We start from the raw sequence: 21,775 nt of genomic DNA on the forward strand, positions 1-21,775 counted from the left end.
TACAAGATCTTAGGCTTCAGTAACATATGTATGCAAATAGAGAAAAAACTCTTCTTTCACATCCTGAGCAGCGCTGCCACCTGCTGATTTACATTTTAAGAGCATTTTCCCATGCTTTGTTCTCTCTGACTTGTCTGGCTGTAACATTTGGATGTGGAGAGACAAGTTCTACAAATGAAAAGGTGTCTTTATTAATTTAGTATAATTATCACTGTGTATGTGTAAACATTTGCACATCCCTACATGTTTTTGTTTTAAGTGGTTTTACTGCTACCGGCAAGGTTGCTATCCAGATTGTTTTACCTTATTGCCAGTGTATTAGATACATCTTATTAACACAACAAACCTGCAGTAAATGCTTCCATTTTTGGAGCTTATACTATTTATTTATTAATAAAAAAAAGGAGTTTTAGACAGGTATTGTTAATACTCAGTGGTAAAGACTGAAGTTTGTGATGTGCGGCAGGTTTTGTCTGTGTTATTTTTTTTACTCTTCATTTTTTATTGGCCTTCCTTTTCACTTTATTCAGGCATTTTTATATCGTATTGCATATTATTAACTATGTATCTTCTCTATTGTTTGTATTTTGTCCCCTCTGCAGCAGCTGCACAGGCCAGATGTCTGCCCTCCCAGAGCTTGGTCCTACTGGAAGCCTCCTTCTGTAAAAAGAGAGTTATTCCTCTCCACTGTCACCAATATGCTGGAATATTTCTATTTATTGGGTTTTCCATGTACATTTTAGTTGGGTTGTAAGTTTAGTTTTACATTAATAATGTAAATCTCTATAATTTCTGTTGGGTCTTAACCGTATTATTCATGTAAGTCAACTGAATTCGCATTTTTAAATAATTTTGTCAGGTTTTAACCCTAAGATTGCAATTATTAAATTGAATTTACTGTAGGATCTCTATGGAGTCACAGGAGGGCCAAATCAAAATATAAATAAATAAATAAATGTGGAAATATAAAGAGAAATAAATAAATAAATGTGGAAATATAAAGATAAATAAATAAATGAATGAATGTGGAAATATAAAGAGAAATAAATAAATAAATGTGGAAATATAAAGATAAATAAAAAGGAAAATTTTGTCTTTGCTTTTACCTTTTCTGTTTTTTCCTTTTATTTATTTATTTATATATGTATTTATTTATTTATTTCGCTTTATATTTCCACATTTATTTATTTATTTATTTCTCTTTATTTGCAATATTAATCTTATTCATCTACTGGAAAGCACTTTGGCTACTACTGTTTTAAATGTAGAAGAACCTCTCTAGTTTTAGCTAGGTATATTGATATTTGATATACTGTAATAATTCCATTAAAATCCAGCTGGCCAGTATAGTATATATCCATCTAGCTTCATTGTCTCCCTCTTGTTTTTTAATATAGACATTATTAAGAAATTTGGCTTTTAACAGTGCTCGGTTAAATCATTGGTCTATTAGTTTTTCTTTACGTTACAGGCTGAAAATGTTCAAGTTAGCGAAGTGAACTGAACTAATCTTAAATTGTTGTTAGTCTTATTCAGTCGATGGCTTCACCTGACAGTCACTGTTCAGGGCTACGGGGATAACGAAGGTAGGCGTGGCCTGTAGCTCGCCATTTTCCTCCTGTTGTTGTTAGCCTGCTAGCTAAACAAGCTAGCCGCTTCGTACATCCTCGGTCGCTCAGCATCAGGAGCGGTGAAACAAGTCACAGCAGCATTTAAAACGTGCAGCTGGGGTTGTTGTAAAGAGTTCGGGGTCTCTTATTTCCCGTCACTATGGACGAGGAATATTACAGTGGCAGCGGAGACTGGGAGGGCACAGAGGGAAGCCTGGTGAGATAAGACTTGTTGCTCTCTGGCTAGTTCAGACCGTCAGTTAGCCGGGCGGCGTTAGCTTAGCTGCAGCAGCGCGGATTTGTTGTGGCAGCAGTTCATTAGTGTTCAGATAACAGCGAGTTAATGTGCAAAGAGGGATGAGTTTAGTTGTTTTCAGATGACATGCAGGGTTTGAAGTCAGGGCAGTTTACCTGCTTCGTTAGCAGCTACAGGCTAACTAACCACACAGCTGGTGGGCGTGCAGTAAAAAAATGCACGTTAACTTACTAATTACATCACACTCTGCTGGTTAAAATTTTGCTTTATTTCTGCCATTTAACTTACTAATTCGATCGATTTTGTGCTACATAACGTTACTATTAATTCATAGGGTGTTCAGGTAAATCTTGAAGCTGTAGAACAACTCTTATGATGGCACGAAAAGCTTGTTGTGTTGACTCTTAGGCTGAAGAGTAATTTGAAATATTGTCTAAATCCCAATATGTGAAGTGCAATGTACAAATTGCAGGAGCTGCAGTTTTTTCATGTGCGTCGTAACATGCTAAGCTTTACAGAGACACCCCAATCTGCAGTGATGTTCTCCAGAAACAGACTGGAGAGTATTTCAGACTGAAGCAAAATGACATCCTAATTTTTTTAGATTTTTTCATTGGAAACAAACTGAACAAACCACCATTCCCATTGAAATCATGAATGACATCACAATGTCTGTCAGAGTAACGACAATAAGATTTATTTTTTATTTTTAGCATATTCAAACTTAGTTTACTCCTAAAATTTTCTGGATGCAAATATAAATGAGAACAGTGTTTTTCTCACTACAGTAGAATAAACAGTTGCATTAATGTATCTTTCAGGAGGACGGTTACGGTGAAGGAGAAAATGATGGGAAAATCCAAGAAGATTGTCTGCAGAAGTTCTCCAGTAGGGATTACATCATGGAGCCTGCCATCTTCAACACCCTCAAAATGTGAGCATCTGTCAGTTTATGTTTTCTGATTCCTGCATCTATACCATCAATTCCAAATGAGAACAAGACACGAAAATACCCGTGTGACCTGACACCAGCAAACTGCACAGGATGGCTGTGTTTTGACACTTGAGCCATGAAGATAATTGTGTGTTGCAGGTATTTCCAAGCAGGTGGCTCTCCAGAACATGTCATCCAGCTTCTCTCTGAAAACTACTCTGCTGTGGCTCAGACTGTAAATCTGCTGGCTGAGTGGCTCATCCAGATGGGTAGGAAGGAGACTGATCATCTCATCATTACTGTCTCAGAAAGCCTGCATCGTGTGATTAACAGAGACTTTTCATTTGTCTGCAGGTGTGGAGCCAGCTCAGGTCCAAGAGCGTGTAGAAAATCACCTCAAAAGTCTCCTGATTAAGCACTTTGACCCGCAGAAAGCTGATTCCATCTTCACTGTTGAGGGAGAGGTGAGATTTCTGTACACTTGTTTTATGATTATAAAATAACTGTGAGCATGTTTAATTTAAGTGCACTAAACCATCATGTGTCTTGTGTCTTTAGACTCCTGCTTGGCTCGAGCAGATGATAGCACACACAACATGGAGAGATCTTTTCTATAAGCTGGCAGAGGCTCACCCCGACTGCCTGATGCTCAACTTCACTGTAAAGGTATAACTGCAGTGCAGTGCCTCATCCAGAAGTTTAAAATGTGAATATATAGAGCAAATTTATTTAAGGTTGAAGTCTTTTTTTTTTTTTCTCTGCTCATTTGCCCTAATTAATTACAGGGTTTCTGCAGGGCATAAAAAAACATTAATAGTCATTAAGTTGATTTTGGGAAAAATAAGGCTTTAAATCATTACATTTGATTCTCAGTGGCATTAAAAATTCTTTCTACAGTTTTCAAGAATAATATTTGATGATAATAATAATATAATTTCTAATTATAGACAGAGATTTGTCAGATATGTGCATCCGCGTAAACATGCGGAATTTCAGAGAATGACTGCGGCCCATGCGTAGTCGGGTGGTTTCTGGATTCAGAAATAGTGAAATGTAAGGACAGTTTTCATATAAAAATCATCTTTTACAAAAAAAAAACAAACCCATGTCATTTGTTGAGGTCATGGCATTCATTTTTTTACAGTATAGCATTAAAATGGCATTAAAAGCTTTAAATTTGACTGGCTGATTTCTGAAGAAACCATCATGGGATAAATTTAAAACAGTGACTTAAATGACCAGCTAGCTAACTTTCTTTAAAATCACTTCTAATTTTGCTAATATTCTATCAGTAATTTATGAATTTTAACTGACAGTGCAGGCAAAGAATGATTGGAAATTTAATCGTTTTGTTTTTCTTTTGATAAAAAGCACAGTAGAATATTTAATAGCAGAATGTTTTGGCAGATTTATTGAATTGTGTGTTTTTGTGTGTGTTAAGCTCATCTCAGATGCAGGTTACCAGGGAGAAATCACCAGTGTGTCTACAGCATGTCAGCAGCTGGAGGTTTTCTCTCGGGTGCTGAGGACGTCTTTGGCCACGCTGCTGGACGGAGGAGAAGAAAACCTGGAGAAGAACCTGCCAGAGTTTGCTGTGAGACTTACTTGATTTCTCTGTTCTATTGAGTGCTATTCAGTGTAAGCATTGCTGGAGATAACTTTATGGTTGCTGTGAATTTACAGTGAGGGTTGAAAAACACTTTCTAAATCTGGTTCCATCTAAAGATTAAATCCTTTGTACTCTAAGATAATACAGTTCGTTATTAAATCAGCAAATTGCAGGAATAACGGAACACTTTTTTTGACGTTTTATGCAATAGTAAATTGAATTTAAAATGAGCTGTGATTATTTTTGTATGTAAATCAGTGCATGTTGTGATTTTCTGCGCCAGTTTGTTACAAGTAGTGATCTATGCTGAGTCGTTTCCTCCTCGTTCCTGCAGAAGATGGTGTGTCACGGCGAGCACACCTACCTCTTTGCTCAGGCCATGATGTCCATTCTTGCACAGGAGGATCAGGGTGGATCAGCTGTTCGTAGAATTGGTCAGGAGGTGCAAAAGTCTGCGCATGAGAGGTACCGTTGTCTATCATTCAGTAGGAATTCTATTAATTCTCTTTAATTTCATGGCGTTAAACTGATGAGGTAGATTAAATGAACTGTGAAACGTTACAGTTATGTCAGGGATGTCGGGGAATAAACATTTAAATGTCCAATCCAAGTGGTGTAAAAATTATGGGTGGTTAAAAACAGAAAGGGCCATTTTTTGAGCTGTAAGTTGAAGACATACAGAGAAGTGTGAATAAACGGAAGTACACTGGTTGGTTGGTTTGTGTGTGTCGATAACAAATGTCTCTGTTGATGTTGACTCTCTGGTTGTGGTTTTTGTCACAGAGGTCATGATGCCAGTCAGATAACTCTGGCGCTCGGTACGGCAGCAGCTTATCCTCGAGCCTGCCAGGCGCTGGGAGCCATGTTGTCCAAAGGGGCCCTGAATCCTGCTGATATTACAGTTCTGTTCAAGATGTTCAGCAGCATGGACCCTCCTCCTGTCGAGCTGGTGAGAATAAAACTTCCTTCATCCTGTTGTTTAAGGCTTGTTTAGGTGCTGTTAATTGAAATATTAAACTTTCTCTTCTTTAGATCAGAGTGCCTGCCTTCCTAGACCTTTTCATGCAGTCACTTTTTAAGCCTGGATCAAAGATCAACCAAGACCATAAACACAAGTACATCCACATCTTGGCCTACGCTGCCAGTGTGGTTGAGACATGGAAAAAGGTACAGAAAAGGATGCTGAAATATTGAAATGTGCTCATATAACGGTATAAATGTGTTGTTGTAATCTAATTAAAAACATATGCTGGTTGAATAGTGTGCACCTGCTGCATGGTAGTTAAACTAAATTTCAGGTGTGGTAAGCTACTTTTTTTTTTTTTTTTAAATCAATCCCAGAACAAGCGAGTCAACATCAACAAGGATGAGCTAAAGTCGACCTCCAAGGCCATAGAGACCGTGCACAACCTGTGCTGCAACGAGAACAAAGGAGCTACAGAGCTGGTGGCTGAACTCGGCACTTTGTACCAGTGCATCAGGTGAGAGGACGACCAATATACATTTCAGGCATAGACTGTATATATAGTGGACGTAGCATCTGTTTATTGTGCGCCGGTTGTTTCTGTCAGAATCGTCACGTCTCTGTCGTCACTTAGTTACGCCCGCCTTCTGACTCGACACTTCATGGTGATTGGTCCGGCCAGTTTTAGGAGAATCCAGCCTCGAGCCTTATGGAGGGTAACTAGACCCACCCTGGCAGAGAATTAAATTCGTTGCCGTGGGTTGTCTAGCGCGGCTAGGCTAGCTTTTTACGTCACTGGCTCCAAAAAATCCAAAACGACGACCAGGAAGTAGCAAAATCCAGGCTTCATTTTCTCAGCGTTGAGACCAACGGGTGACGTCACGGTTCGTTTACGCCTGATTTCAGGTTGTTTATTAGGCTTACATTGTTATTAAACTAAACATGTTTGAGTCTTGGATTTTTTTGCTAACTCAAAAACGACACTTGTAGATGTCAGTGCATGAAATCGATGTGCGTTCTTATTTTTACCAAGCTGTTATTGTAAGATGTTTAGCAGGTCACCTCATATAAAAATAGCAGTTTGTTGTATTTTTGACAGAACAAAGTAAGACTTGATATGTAGTCTTAACAGCAAATAATAACTATTATGAATTTGAATCGATAACTGTGATGACCGGTACTGTTTTTGATTCTTCCTGCTGTGGATACATTATAATCAGTACTCGAAAAAATGTTACAGCCTGATTTCACAGACCTCCTCACTTAGCCTGCTGATGTCTGATTGTGTTTTCAGGTTTCCAGTCGTTGCTATGGGAGTTTTGAAGTGGGTGGACTGGACAGTGTCTGAGCCGCGGTACTTCCAGCTCCAGACAGATCACACTCCAGTCCACTTAGCTTTACTGGATGAGGTTCGACGTTCCTACAAAATTAAAGTTTCATTTCTAACCCTTGTTAAGGCAGCGGTAAAATTTAAACGGGTCTTTTTCGTCTGCACAGATCTGCACATGCCATCAGCTGCTGCACCCGCAGGTCCTCCAGCTGCTCATCAAGCTCTTTGAGACGGAGCACTCTCAGCTGGACGTCATGGAGCAGGTCGGCTTGTGTGTTACTTTAAACCTTCTCATTTCAGCTTTAAACAGAGGTGAGGTGTGACAACAAGCTGGTTTTATTTCTCCTGTAGTTGGAGCTGAAGAAGACTCTGCTGGACAGAATGGTTCATCTACTGAGTCGTGGCTACGTCCTGCCTGTCGTCGGTTATATTCGCAAGTGTCTAGAAAAACTCAACACGGACATCTCCCTCATCAGATATTTTGTCACTGAGGTAAAAACTGCTTTTTTAATCTTGATTAGAGGTGTGAAATGCAGTGATCTGTGGCTTACACGCCTGACTTCAGATACTTACCGTACTTTCCGGACCATAAGCCGCTACTTTTTTCTGATGCGGCTAATGTATAGATTTTTACGGGCGAGCTTCATGCCGTCAATACGTTTAGCCTCGTCACATCAGAATGAAATTACCCAACAGGTCACAGTGGAACAATGAAACTGTTCGAATTAAATCAAACGCACTCACTAAATTCTTCAAATCAGTCATTTTGTGCTTCATGCTCAAACCTTCACCGTGGAAAACACACGAAGAAATGCATATGATGCAGTTTCTAGGTTAAAGGCAATCGATCTGCCAGACAAAGAAGGAAATAGAGCTGCTGCACGTTAGCTTGGCATCGATGAATGATGATGAGATGTTGGAGTTGGCAGCGTGAACTGACTCAATGCCTTTTACTGCCATGTTACAGGCACTGTTTGGGGAAAAAAAGCATTTATTTATTTAAAAGTTCAAAAAATCTTTCTGTGTAAATATCTCATGTTACAACGTGGACACCTGCGGCTTATAGTCAGGTGCGGCACAAATGTACAAGCACTTTTTTCCTTTTTGAATTTAGTGGGTGCGGCTTATATTCACGTGCGCTCAATAGTTCAGAAATTACAGTACCTTTTCAAACAAAGCTCAGCATGAACCGTTTCTCTTAAAGGTGCTGGATGTGATTGCGCCTCCGTACACGTCAGACTTTGTTCAGCTCTTCTTACCCATCCTGGAGAACGACAGCATTGCAGGAACAATCCGCACAGAGGGAGAACATGATCCTGTTGCTGAGTTCATTGGTAAGTAACACCTGAAGCACAGATGTGCAGTGGTCCGTCACCATATCGCAGTTCACTTTTCTCAGTCTCACTGTATCACAGATGTTTCACTATATTGCAGAATTCTGTGGTATATAGGTATTTTTTTATATATTTATTATTGCAGCGAGCAGCGTTGAAAAATAACGCTGGAGAAAGGACATCTGTCCTTCAGACACTCTATAACTGGCAGATGCTTTTATTTTGACACACAGAGGCCAGCATTAGTGGAAATGTGGCAGGAAGTCATCAAACACTTCACACTCACAGTCCTGACAACATAACACAACCAAACTAACTAGGTTGACTAAACCACCAAAACACAATAAAGAACAAACACTAATAACACTGTAACACTAACATAAACCACAATAATGACTTTTAAACCCCCAACACCCCGAACTCCCATGGTGCATTGCAGCACAACAGTCATAGAGACCGGCTCTGCGATCGCTACATTATTTTTTATTATTTTTGCTGTAAAATAAGCATTTTCTAGCCTTAAAAAATTAAAACAATACAAGAAATGTATATAAAATAAGACATATTACAAGAATATTTAATGGAATTAAAATGCGTAGTGTACAGTCTCCTCTGCGTAGCAGCATTCAGCATCTCCCCTTGCCCATTCGACATAGACGTCTGATCTCTGCACATAATTTTGCTCTGTGGTGTGTGGGGAGGGTTTATAAAGCCTTAAATATATATAAATAATAAAATAAATATGGTTGCTGCTTTGCGAATTTTCATATATCACAGAGAGGTCTGGAACATAACCCCCACGATAGACGAGGGTCCGCTGTACTCTGTAGACAGAGCAAAATTTACAATGCACTGATTATTTCCATGCACAGCCGTTTAACTCTGAACACCAAGCAGGTTCTGGGCATTTTTCTGCACAATTATGCCATAAATTGTAACAAAAAAAGAAAAATGAACTTTCTTTGATTACCTGTTCAAAGATCAATATGTACAACATTTTTTCCCAGTGCACACAGGTGATATCAGTACTTGGAAAAAAAAAAGAAGAAAACTCTACATACTACAGATATTTTTGTTTTTACAGAACCTGATTAGAGCAGGCAGCTTATTTTGGGTGGATTTTTATGAGACATTTAAAATAAAGTGATTTTGACTGAAGGTTTTTCAACCAAACAGCACCTCAAAGATGAGTAGTTCAAGGACTGTCAGAAAGTTAAAAATCTGATAATTCTGTTTTTAGTTTGAGGCTCTGATTAGTGCTGTAACTTTTCAGATTTTGTAAAGATAGATTTTTTTCAAGGCGAGTATTGAGGTTTGTAATGTTAAAGATGGAATAGTTCTCACACTTCCACAGTCTAACTGAAATCCTCTCCTGCTCTCGTACCAGTTGAAGGGCGTTCCTCCCAAAGTGTACGGTTACATGTCTGTGAAGGTTCTCAGTTATCCAGGTCATCCTAAGGTCTTTTATCACCTTGCTGATAGTAGATACCATCAGCCTTAGCCCCACCTACACCTCTAGTGGTTAAATACCTGGGACTCTCCAAACTAGTTTTAGAACTGAAGAAGCCTCTCAGATGAGAGGCGAAACGTCTTCAAGATCACAAGAATAAGTCCAGTTTCCTGAACTAAACCCTTCACCCACACTTCCACAGCAACTGTAGAACACCAAACAACATAGTGGAGGTAACTCCAAAAACTTCCTATCCTCGTCTTCTTTAGGCACTAATCTGTGGGTGATTTACTTTTCAGCTCATTGCAAGTCAAACTTCATCATGATTAACTGACGTGGAAATGACGCTGAAAACGGTCTCATGGGAGATTGTGCAAGAAAGACCTAAAGGAGACGGAAGAGCTGTTATCTCGGTGATAACCACAGGGTCTGCTTGATACTGAAGCACACACTTTGGAGACGGACATTTCAGTTTTGACCAAGTGGAGAATGGATTCTGTTGCGACAACAAAAAGGTAAATGTCACCGAGCCGATTGGACGACTTTAAATGAGACGGACTGGTCGATGGGAAAGCCTCTGACGATGCAGCTAAATGATTCTTTTTCACATGTATATTTGATTTTCTATATTTTATGTTGGTTCAAGCTGTTTTAAAATAAAAAAGCTGAAGATGTTTGTGTGTATTTTTGACTTTAATTCAAACACGCTTATGAAAATAATTTTTTTATGGTAATTTTTCAGATTGTCATTAAAAACTTACCGGCATCCTGCAGTGTATAAACCTAGTAACCGGTCAGCAACACAGCAGTCAACATAGTTTCTCATTATGGAACTGGCTTCACACAATATGATCCTGTCCATTTTTACTTCCTCTTCGAACTTCATAGTTTAAAATAGCCACCTTATCTGATGTCAGTGTGTATTCAAGATGTGTAAACTCACACAATGTACAGTTTTATACACGGCACAGCCAGTGGAGGATCTCCGTGGGGGACGGGGGAGCAGTGGCCTCCCCTGTGATTATTACAGTTTGTTTTACATACAGGCAGTAGAGGAGCAGCGGACAACATGAGTGGACTGCAGAAGTTGCCTGACAAGTTTTAAACATTGTTGAACTTTTGCGGTACAATCACATGATGAACGAAATCCTTTTGTGAAGGAACAAACTACCCTTTTATTCTAACCACGTTTCAGCCCAGAGGATGGAGACTCAAGGGACAGACGTATGAAGCATCACTTTAAAGTGTTTTATTTATTGGCATAGTTTGAAACAAAGCACATATTTCATTCTTTGCAACATTTCTGGTGTAAATTCCTCAGTGTGAAAACAAAGTGCAAATTAATAATCTGTACTTGATGTCAGGTGTATATAAGGCACAATTAAAGTAGATCCCGTTTCAGTTTTAAATGTAGAAATCCTATACTGCTTTGTAGTGCAACAGTCACTAGTTTGATACCACACACTGAAAACATCCAGTATCAGAGCAGCGCAGGACAAAGGAATCACTGTGTCTTTGGCTGAGTCATTTACAAATGTAAAAAACATAAAAAATAGTCTATATCTTGTTGATGCTGCAAACTGAAGTGGATCTTTTCGGTGATTATAATGGCTATTCAGCATGCAGTGCTTGAATTTTCCTTGAGCACATAAATGCACTGATGTGTCACTCCTCCTGCTGATACAAACATTTCAAAGTATGTGACTGTTCAACAGCCTGCAGACCTAATTATGCTAAAAATCTGATCATCTGCATCAACGTAAACTGGTCCGATATCCTGCTGGAAGACCTCGGCACTGATTACAAGTTTAAAAATAGCTGTAAAAAAATAAAACCCTGAACTTATTCCCTTTTCAGCACTGTACAAATAAAAAGCTTCCCTCTTGCCCAGATAGGAAGACCAGAGCATGCTGTGACACCGAGCTCCTCTAGAGGTAGGCTTTAGGGACAATCGGGTCTCCGAACATGCAGTCCTCCTCCACTGCCAGGTTGTACTTGCTGCCGCTGCCTCCCTTGTAGGCGCTGGTCACGATCCTGAGCCAGCCCTTCTCACCCTGAGGAGTTGAGAGAAATTAATTAGCAACTATTCTGACGATCTACTTTTTGTTTCAGGCAGTTTTCAAACCATGATGCCAAACTTTGTCTGATTGCAGCTTCAGCTAAGGAAGTTCTTTGTGGAATGTAATAATAATGAGTTTGATATTCTCGCGTCTTTCAATATTAGTTGAACAAAAAAAGTTTTTAAAAGATGTTCCCATGGCCAGAAAGAAAAGAGTGAGAAATTCCGACATTTTATAGACAATTTATTGGTTGAGAATATAATGTGCAGAATAATGAATATTTACAGCTTGAAGTCCTGTATTTGACGTATTTATAAATCACTTATCATTTACGTTGCTGTTAAGGTTTTGCACCAAGATAATTGCTTGTACTACTTAGAGGATTTAAAATATTGAACTGATTGAAGGAAATGAAATGATGTCGACATTTTTAGAGTTCTTTCTTTGACAGTTTATGTAAATTGCAGTGGTATAGGTTAGTTTACAGGACAGATTTCTTTCTGCTGTATCTGTGATCTTCTCACTGGTTTAAACTGGACAAAGAATAAGATTTAGTTATATTTTTATCTTATCTAGCAGGAAGTTGCTTACTCATGATAGCAGGAAAATGCAACTATCTGTCACATCACACTGAACCACAGTAAATACTTATTTAAAACCGTCTGCGAGGGTTTTTCCTCTAACTTTATCTCTCAACATTAATGATTTAGTCCTGAGTATTTGACATTCCTTAGAAATACTTGAGCTATCTCTGTTAAAAGAAAAATGTAATCTCTTACCTTTACAATCTGGAAAGATTCACTTGAACTGACATTTGTTTCGGTGAAACATTTTTATAAATTAAAGTTTAAGTAGCAATAACTAGCAAACAGACAATTCTATCAGCCATCTTTCAGAAAGCAGGATATTTATTTTTACCACCATCGGGGTGTGTTTAGACTTTTTGTTTGATGAGGACTCACCCATGGCTCTCCCCAGGAGTTGCGTACGATCCAGTATTCGACGCCGTTCTCTACTCCCCAACCTGCCACCGACACGATGTGATTGATGTAAGCCTCTTCCTGGTATTCAGAGTACAGACCTCCAGTGTACGCATCCAGCTTGTCTGTGGCCATAATCCCACAACTGCAGGACAAACACCACAGGTTAATTCCTCTCTCTGCTAAATGTGCAGGCCGAATGTTGAAAATTACGTTAAGAATTCTAAGCTACAGATTCTCCAATTCTGAGGTTTTGTACACTGGTAGAATTCACCTAACATTTGCTTCCCACTGCAATGCTCAGGTTTTTTGTGCTGCAGTCTTGCATTCACAAGTTTCTTTAAAGGAAGTAGGAGACATAAAAGTTCGAACATTTGTTCAGAATATCAAAACTATTTTTCCTCTGTCAAAGTGACATTTATTTGTCTGCCAGCAGAATTACTCAAAAACAGCCGGGCCAAATTTCATGAAACTTTGAGGAAGAGAATTTTCCAAATTGGTGCGGATCCAGATCATTTTATTTAAAAGGGCAGCACAGGACACCAGCTTTGGATGAGTGTCTTGTGACTGTGTAAAACTGGCTCACAAAGGTCTCTGGTGTGACGGTCGTCTGGGCAGGTTGAGACCTGCAGGAGTCTGCTGGGTGGAGTCATGCCTTCATGTGAATTCAACTCTCCTGGTCTGGCTCCACCATATAAGCCAGTCTGTCTCTCTCTCTTGGCTTCCATCTTATCTGATTTTGTTCTGTTTGCAATGAGATCAATTTGCCTTTTTGTTCTGTAAAATAAACTTATTTTTGGTTCTGACTCACTCTTTGACACTAGAAATAACAACAGTTCTGTACTGATGGACTGGATTTAGCTGCATTAGCCGATACTTTCCAGTCACTCCAGTCTGTTAACACTCTGAACACCAAGCAGATTCTGTTTTATTTGGTGTTCCTGTCACATTTTTACTCACTATTCACTGCAACCTAAGGTCTTGCGCCTCTATGAAAACAGCACCACCATGGCTAGAAGTATTGGGAACTCAAATGTCATTTGTGCAGCATAACATAAATCATTTTGAAAGCTGAATTTCATTAAATATTTATTTTACAAAAATTGGAAAAACCTGCAGTCAGCTCGTACAACAAGAGGCCACAGGTGGTAGTGAGACTGTAAAAAATGGGGGTTCTACATAATCTAGAGTTTATTTACACCAGACATTTTTATTTGTCTCCGTCTTTGTCTCCTGTCTGCTCTGTGTAAACACTGCCTGCAGTTCAGCCGAACAGTGTCAGAATATCTGTCATGTGACCGTTGGTCACAGCTGAATTAATCATGGCATCTCTGTTGTTTTACGGAGCACACAGTTTTAAGTTTACTGTGAACACGGATGGTTTGTTTTTGTCAAGTTTTTACAAAAAGCAAGTAAAACAAGAAGACTTAGATGAAATATCACAATTTTGAGCTTAGATTTGGTGCAGATGAACCAAATCTGATGAAAAATCTGATGAGTCTTCAAGTTTTACAGTTTCTAGCTCTTACAAATTGTATAATTTTGGCGATTTTATAAAAGAAAGCATGCCTTTCCAACCTTCTAGTGAGCTGTGGGGTTCAAAGGCCAAAATACAACCATTTGTTTTCATGTCATAGCATACTTAATTTTGATTTAGGCCTGAAAACAGAACAGTTCAAGTGTGTTTCGTGTTTCACTGCAATCTCTATTCAACTCCAAAAGATTTGCACGTCAAAGTAAATCTTTGACTTATAGACACATTGTTATGTTTCTGTTGGCATTTGTGGAGAAAATCTGTTCAATGAAAACAGAATGTGATCACACCTTTAGGGAGAGACAAACAAATTCTTTTCATTCCTTTTCTATTTGTGCTCCTTTGGATAGCAGCATGGTAATACAGCATGTTTTCACCCTCTGGCCTCATGAGACAAATGTCCTCATGATCTGAGCTCTGTCACAACGTCAACTTTCAAAAGCAAACTAAATACATTTCTCAGTGTTACGGCAAATAATTGTACCTGTGTTGCTGTGTGTGTGAATGTATCTTTTCTTCTGTTGGATGGATGCGGTTCCTTACAGATTGTGGGTAAGTGAATGTTTTCAAACAGCACAAATAATAGCCACAAACCTGATCGGTCCTCGTTCGTAGATCTCTGCCATCATCTTCTCTCTCCCGGTGACGGATCCAAAATCTCCGACTTTCCACAGAGTGTAGTTCTTCACAATATTACACACTCCAAAAGTGGTGCAGGTGCCGCATTCGTTGAAGGGCTTGCAGTCTTTAGAGAGACACAGAACAGCTCAGACTCAGACCATCATCAACTGTCACTGTGCAGTGAAGGACACTTACCCTGGTCTATAGCCTGATAGTTGTTGCAGGTCTCATCGGGGATGCCGTGCTTGTTCGCGAACTCCCAAACCCCGCTGTGATCTCCTCCGTGGCAGCTGCCGGCACTACCGCAGTCGATCACATGCTGGACAGAGAGGTAGGCAGATGGCCATGCTGCTTTCCGCTTAATGTTGATGCGATCTGAAGAGAAAAAAAACACAAAAGCTTTATTGCAAATGAGAAATAAAAAGCTCAGTGACCAGTTTCTGTTCAGCAAAGTCCCTTCTGTGTAAAGAGGAAGTGGAAGTAGGATACCTGTAAAAAAAAAAAAAAAATCGTGTGGCTAAAAGTCAAGTGATAGTCTGCTGATCTACAGCCACCAAATAGTAGAAATAATCTGAGTCATACCTGCCATGGCGCTGGTGCTTCCGTGTGCCCAGCAGGAGCCACAGTACTGGGGAATGTGCTGGTTGCGAGTTGTGCTGACATAGTTGACGCCGTTGATGTTCCTCCAGTCCCACGCCTTGGGCAGATCAGTGACATTTAAATACTCATGAGGACGAGCTGCGGTCCTGTGGACAGACAGATTATGAGCAACAAGGTGAACATACTGAAACAATTAGAAAAATCAGCAGCCAGTTGATCAATGTATTGCTATACTATGGCGTTTTTTTGGACAAAATTCATAATGATTTTTTTCCAAAGAAAAAGCTCTAGTGATTTTCACGGCCTACTTTACATTATTTGATCATATGGCATGTTTTTAGAATAGAATAGAATAGAATAGAATGACTTCATTGATCCCCGAAGAGAAATTCAATTGTTTGGTCTTTTTGCTTTTGAATTAAACAGTCTGATTGCTGATGGCAAGAAAGATTTCCTGAATCTTTCAGTCCTGCAGCGCAGGGATAGGAACCGTCCACCAATGTTTTGTTGTTCACTGAGGTAAATGTGAAGTGGATGATCCATGTTTGTCAGAATGGCCTCCATCTTTCTAAGTGTCCGTCTCTCCACCTCATCCTCCAGTGTGTTCAATCTGATTCCAACCACAGAGCCAGCTTTTTAATCAGTTTGTTCAGACGCCTTGCATCCTTTTCCTTTATACTGCCTCCCCAGCAGACTGCAGCATAGCAGTGTCATCAGAGTATTTCTGAATGTGGCAGGACTCAGTGCTGTATTTGAAGTCAGATGTATACAGAGTGTGCGTCCCCTCCGCACACAGCATGAGAAGATTACTTGGTGCGGAGGGGTCACACATACGGTCCGCGGATCGGTACCGGACCGCCTGGGGGTCCGACCCGGCCCGTGGAGTACATCTACAATATCAAAAAATATTCAAAAAATTATGACCTACATTACCACTGCATTTGTTTGATCAAACTGCCGGTTCCCACATCGTCTGCTGGGGGCGCTCCGTATTATTCGGAGCGGATGGCGTGCAGCACCACGACTTGGCACTTGCGGAACGTGGCAGCAATACGGCACTCGGGTCTGTAGGGGGCGTTTTGTCTATTGGAGTTTCACCTGCTCCACGGATGAAGACGGCTAGCTGTGCAGTGTCCGTCATGTCAGTACTTTCATCAACAGCAAGAGAGTATTCAATAAACTCTTCTTTCAGTCAACCGTGTTCTTAAATCAGTGGCCATCTGACAAACCCGATCAGCAACTGTATTTCTACTCAGGCTTACATTTGCCAACATCTGCTTTTTGTGTGGACACCTTCAGCATACGGTTCTTCAGAAACTCTCCCTCCGTAAATGGCCTGATTTGGCTATCTCTTCTGTCACAATAAAGCTTGCTTTCACAGCAGCTTCACTTTGTGTTTTCGCTCTGGTGAGAAACGTCTGCTGAGATGTCAGATTCTTCTTTAACTCTTCTATTTTCTGTAGCTTTTGGGCTGCATGCAGGTTTTTCAGCTTGTCCTGATGCTTTGTCTCAAAGTGCCATCTTAGATTAAATCACAGCCACATTAGCTCCACAAATAAGACACACGGCTTTACCGGCAATGTCAACATACATAAACTCAGCCTCCCATCGCTTTGAAAGGCTCTGTTTTCAGAATCAACCTTTTTTTTTGCCATTGTTAAGGGCTAGCTTTGACGTTACAATAGGGTTGCAGACAAGACAGACGCTTGACTTAAATGACGTGGAAAAGTTCCCAGTTAACCTCTCATTTGGCAAGGCAGCTGTTGTGGGATCTCTAGTTTGTGTGTTATCAGCGCTTCATATCGTCGGACCATTGATAACAATAAATCAATGTAAAATGATCTGGCCCGCGGGCCTTGAGTTTGACACGTGGTCTAAACTGTTCCATAAACTGGGTTTATGGTAATAATAAAACGGAATGGCCTACTTGATATGAAATTCAGTTTATGAACTTTCATTCGTATTTTGTTGAAGAATTATTGAATAAATACATTTTATGAAGGATTTTTGAATTGTTGCTAGTTTTTAATGTTTTTTTAAATCTCACCTACCCCCTGGCATACCTTCAAGTACCCCCAAGTGTACTCGTACCCCCATTTGAGAACCACTGGCTTAAAGTAACCATTTGTTTCTTTTCTTTCTGTTGTTTCATTGCTAATTAAATGTCTTTGGGTTTTGGGCTGTTAATAGGACAAAACAAGCACCGTGAGGACAACCTTGTGCTCTCACACTCTCGCTCACCATTTGTAAGCAGTAAAGTATTTTTTCTCCAATGTTACAAATTAATCTGAACTGTTATCAGCTGCTACAGATGAACTCTAATCTGACGGGTTGTCTGTTTCCTTACAGTTAACTATATTTTTGTTCTCTGCAACACTCTACTAAGATTGTGCAAAGATTATTTTCTCAATCTTCTGTTTCAGTTCCTTTTTTTAAATAAAAATTAGTAAAACAACATATTTTCATCTCACATCTGTGTAGATTCTCAGTCATTTGGGTCATGATTTCTCCAGTCTGACACATCCAGAACATTCTGCTAACTGCCCCCTATCATTATTCTGCTACAGGGGGAAAAACATTCTCGCTTGTTTCTTTAAATTAATCACAACAGAAGGGGCTGACTAACTGATAGGGAGTCTCAGGTGATTTGGAGGTGAGAATAAATACTTGTCCCTCCCTATCAGCTAGTTAGAACCTGTTGGATTAGAGGTGATGCATCTTCAAGGGTTAAAAGACTTACAGCTGTCCTCTACTGGACTCTGTTCTTCAAACTTGGGCTGAGTTGAAGCCACAGTACAACTGAGGACACCAGTGTTGTGTCTTCTGTCAGACTTTACATGCTACATGCTGTGGGTTTTTAACAGTAAGATAAATCAAATGGGCCAATACTAGCTTATTGCACATGTATAAGTATCTGTTAGTGTTTATATCAGCCAACAGGTAACAAGAAACTGCAGCACAGAAACGTTAATGCTACATCTGAGTAGTTTAGGTACAGTGATACAGTTGCACAGCTGTCAAATTAACACTTTCAGTATTATTTTTCACATATCGTGTTCTTTCTGTTGTAAATTCAAGGGACCTTTATTAACAGTGTTTACTAATGTTAACACAACACTATTAGGCAGTAATTACACAATAGAAAATCTCAAATATCCTGATCTGTATCTACTTCATTAATAGTATTTAGGTCTGATTGTAATATTCTGTTTTTAATTCACATAAAGGATTAGATTTAGCATTTCGAAATGCATGTTGACAATTAAAATTCACATAAAATTTGAGTTAGTTCATAATATGTTGTGTGAGTGTTTTTAGTTCTGTGCCATGTTTCGATGGCTTCTGTAGCTGTGAGTAAAGTTTCCATCCAGATGTTCACATTTCTGACTTACCTGCTTCCTGGTAGGGCTGAAGTCACATCACCAAACCTGTTTTTGTCTTCTTCTTGTTTTTATATCTTTCAGGGTTGACAGCTCAGCTGCAGGGTATTTACAGTGCTGCTAACTTCCTCAACCTGCGGTTCTGCAAAACTCGTGATTTGTGGTGGTGACAAAGACATTTGGAGGTAAACTGTCTGATCGATTCTTATTGTTTTTCACGATAAGCAAAATGAAACCAAAATTTCGCGACTGGATCAATTTGAACACATTGGCTGCTCTTTTTTCCTCCATAGATGTGTATTATTCGCAATTTATGTTATATATTTAGACGTATTTATCACATTTGAGTGTAAAACTAACATGTTGATTAACTTTAATAAATAAATATTCTGATTCTGATTCTTTAACTCAGCCTAGTGTTTCTGATAAGCTAAGTCAACTTAGCTAACGACTGTTTGTAGCTAATGTTAGCTAGCTAGCTAGTTATAACGACAAAATATTTACTGTAGATTTTATTTATTTTTAACTCCGTAACTTTAAGGTGACTTTTACTGAAAAGCACAGGCTTTTTTTCTTTTTTTTTAACTTACTTGAGTCCAAAGTCGTCTTTCCTCGGTGTGCGGACATAACAAGGCTGCTTCTGGTTGAAAAACACCCCGGCGGAGACACCGGACAGCACAACCGAAAACAGGACTAGAAGCGCGGCCGTTGGAGCCATCTCTGATCCGGAGCAGAGGTTTAGTTAATGGGAAGAGGAGCGGAGAGATTCAGCGGTGCTGTCTGGAGCAGAGACCGCCTCAGTAGTGCTGTGTCTGCGGGTAAACTGAGCTCTTATGAGCCGGTACACAGAGCAGTCACATGACCGAGAAAACACCCACATGCTTCACAAGAAATCACAAGTCATGGTCACACAAAACAACAGACATGCAGAGGCAACAACAGCCACTGATGGGATTAAAACATTCATCAAGCCCACGAAATGAGAACTTTTAACCAGAACAAGTCAGAGTTTATAAATTAGGAGCTGGGGACCTTCTAAAAATTGTTATAGGGCTGATCAAATTTCCAAAAGAGAAAATAAAAGGGTGGGAATTTTAAAAAGTCAGTCATCACTGAATTTCAGGAATTTTTCTATACATGGTTGTATTATAAAGACAAGTTGAAAGCTTTGATTTAAAGATTTAAAATATTGCATACATTGGTTCCTTATTTTACAGTTACTGTCACTAATTATTATCTCATTATATCTGGCTATTACAGGGACCACCATTATAAAAAAAATCTATGAAAAAAGATGATACTGGGGGGACATTCGTGCATGTTTTCTTATACACAGAAAATTCTGCCTTTTTGTGATGATAATTTATCAAAGTAGCAAGAAGCAGGTTTATTAGTACAGCATACTGTCATGCCAAGAAGTTGTTCGTAGGTGCTTTATAGGCAACTGTAAAATTATTTTATAAAAAGATTAAAGCTAAAAAAAAACGTATAAATAATGGGATGTTCAGTTATATGAAAGCAAAACAAAATGCTTTAAAAGACAAGACAGGAACAAATAAAAGCAGATTAGAGATAATGTGTGTAATAAAATAGTAAAAATGCGGACTAGTTTAATTAAAGTACAAGTAGTTAAAAGCTGAATTTATAATAAAAAAGATTACTGAACCCTGTAAAGCCTGACCCATCAAAACAAATAGTGAGAAAATCCTAATTTTTTGGAATTGAGAGGTTTAGTAACCATTTTTTAAATTAAAAGGCATATCATTTTGTTTATGATATATTTTATATCACATTTGATAAATTGGGCAGATTTGGCAACTTTTTGCTCAAAATTGATTGACTTTAGTAACAAAATCTAGTTTTATCCTATTTAACTATTCATCGTGCTGATTTGATAGTGGTTTCAGAAACTCTTGCAGCAAATATGATACAAATGGAAACAGCAGGGAAAAATCAGACTTCAGATTACTCTTAGAAATCTTACATCTGGTATGAATCTATAATACTACCTTGTCTGATCTGAACTTTTTTTTTTTTTTTTTTTTTTTACTGAGGAAGCATCAACAATCAGCCCAGATCTGCAGCTTAGAGGAGATAGACAAATCAAAAGCAGTCTTCTACATACACATATCAATTTCACTGACGCTGAATAAAGCATAATTTGAGCTCCTTCCTAAATGTAGGTGTCATTGATGGTGATTGTTTTATTTTTTACTAGAGATCAGTACCATCTTGAAAGCCCAACTTTTATGTGAACATAGTTTCTGGACATTTTTTCTTACCTCTGGTCACTTCTATCGGTGTCCTTTTAGTGTTCATATTTATTTGTTTATTATAACGGCTTTTATTTGAATTTATATATCATAGAATGGTAATATAAAAACATTTAACTACTGCTAAAGGGGAAAAAACTATTGAGATCTGGGGTTAACCACAACACATTTGGCGGCTGTAAGGCCGAATGATGCCACGTTAGCTTTAAAATATTGGGAAATGCATTTTTAAAAAAAGTTTAAACAATTTGCCTCTATAGGTGAAAAATACCAAAAGACTTTTGTTTTCCATTGCACTGATTAAGGAAGTAGAAGAAAACCCTTATTCATTGGGGAGAACAATAGGCACTGGAAACAGCATCTAAAGCATATTCTTGTAATTGTTTCCAAACCCACAAACATTTCACAAAGCGGTTGCAGTTTGAGTTATTAACCACTTGGTGTCACACTGAGAAAGCAGCAGGAGCTCAGTCTGAAGTGCAGCCACGTCACTGGAGTGACTGTAAAACTCATCTTCTGTTATAATTAGCCACTGTAAAGATAAATGGAGCCTAAATGTAAAATCTTACACTAAAGTCATAAGAATCATCTTGATAATAAAGATTTTGTTTTTAGTTCGATTCCAGCTGGATGGGTTGAAACTGTAATAACAGAGCACCATGATGACTGGTGGTCTGGTACGAAACCTCAGTTTAACTGTGGCAAAAGACTCATTACAAAATTCCCAACTCTTTGTAAGGATGTTGAACAAAGGGAACATCTATGGCGGAGGCGTAATGTGAGTGACTGGTGTTCTTGAGCTTACAACAGAAGCCAAAAATCCACTTGAATGTGCACGGA

General features: G+C 38.9%; 2 protein-coding genes across 2 annotated transcripts; one reads left to right on the forward strand and one right to left on the reverse strand.

Annotated features, from left to right (window-relative positions):
* The first annotated feature begins 1,600 nt into the window (after nt 1-1,600).
* On the forward strand, nt 1,601-10,161 carry nelfcd (negative elongation factor complex member C/D). The gene is made up of 15 exons (XM_051948416.1): nt 1,601-1,827; nt 2,688-2,800; nt 2,960-3,069; nt 3,155-3,264; nt 3,359-3,466; nt 4,242-4,394; nt 4,744-4,874; nt 5,193-5,358; nt 5,442-5,576; nt 5,751-5,890; nt 6,668-6,782; nt 6,871-6,966; nt 7,055-7,195; nt 7,908-8,037; nt 9,787-10,161. The coding sequence occupies exons 1-15, from the start codon at nt 1,771-1,773 to the stop codon at nt 9,819-9,821; spliced, it is 1,740 nt and encodes a 579-aa protein (XP_051804376.1). The 5' UTR covers nt 1,601-1,770; the 3' UTR covers nt 9,822-10,161.
* A 553-nt stretch (nt 10,162-10,714) lies between these two features.
* Nucleotides 10,715-19,539, reverse strand: ctsz (cathepsin Z). Its single transcript, XM_022197433.2, has 6 exons — nt 19,253-19,539; nt 15,265-15,428; nt 14,878-15,057; nt 14,656-14,806; nt 12,510-12,672; nt 10,715-11,541 (listed from the first exon to the last, which is right to left on the reverse strand). Exons 1-6 carry the CDS (start codon nt 19,378-19,380, stop codon nt 11,416-11,418), a joined length of 912 nt encoding a protein of 303 aa, XP_022053125.2. The 5' UTR covers nt 19,381-19,539; the 3' UTR covers nt 10,715-11,415.
* Nucleotides 19,540-21,775: the final 2,236 nt, after the last annotated feature.

The sequence above is a fragment of the Acanthochromis polyacanthus genome, chromosome 5 (genome assembly GCF_021347895.1).
Source record: "Acanthochromis polyacanthus isolate Apoly-LR-REF ecotype Palm Island chromosome 5, KAUST_Apoly_ChrSc, whole genome shotgun sequence".
Taxonomy (NCBI): Eukaryota; Metazoa; Chordata; class Actinopteri; family Pomacentridae; genus Acanthochromis; species Acanthochromis polyacanthus.

Bases quoted from the DNA above. Each gene is read 5' to 3' on its own strand.
- nelfcd (XM_051948416.1), top strand. From the start codon at position 1,771: ATGGACGAGGAATATTACAGTGGCAGCGGAGACTGGGAGGGCACAGAG. The intron at 2,801-2,959 runs GTGAGCATCTGT...TGTGTGTTGCAG, and splicing joins ATCTTCAACACCCTCAAAAT to GTATTTCCAAGCAGGTGGCT. The intron at 6,967-7,054 runs GTCGGCTTGTGT...TTTCTCCTGTAG, and splicing joins AGCTGGACGTCATGGAGCAG to TTGGAGCTGAAGAAGACTCT.
- ctsz (XM_022197433.2), bottom strand. From the start codon at position 19,380: ATGGCTCCAACGGCCGCGCTTCTAGTCCTGTTTTCGGTTGTGCTGTCC. The intron at 15,429-19,252 runs GTAAGTTAAAAA...GTCTGTCCACAG, and splicing joins AAAGACGACTTTGGACTCAA to GACCGCAGCTCGTCCTCATG. The intron at 15,058-15,264 runs GTATGACTCAGA...TTTTCTCTTCAG, and splicing joins AAGCACCAGCGCCATGGCAG to ATCGCATCAACATTAAGCGG.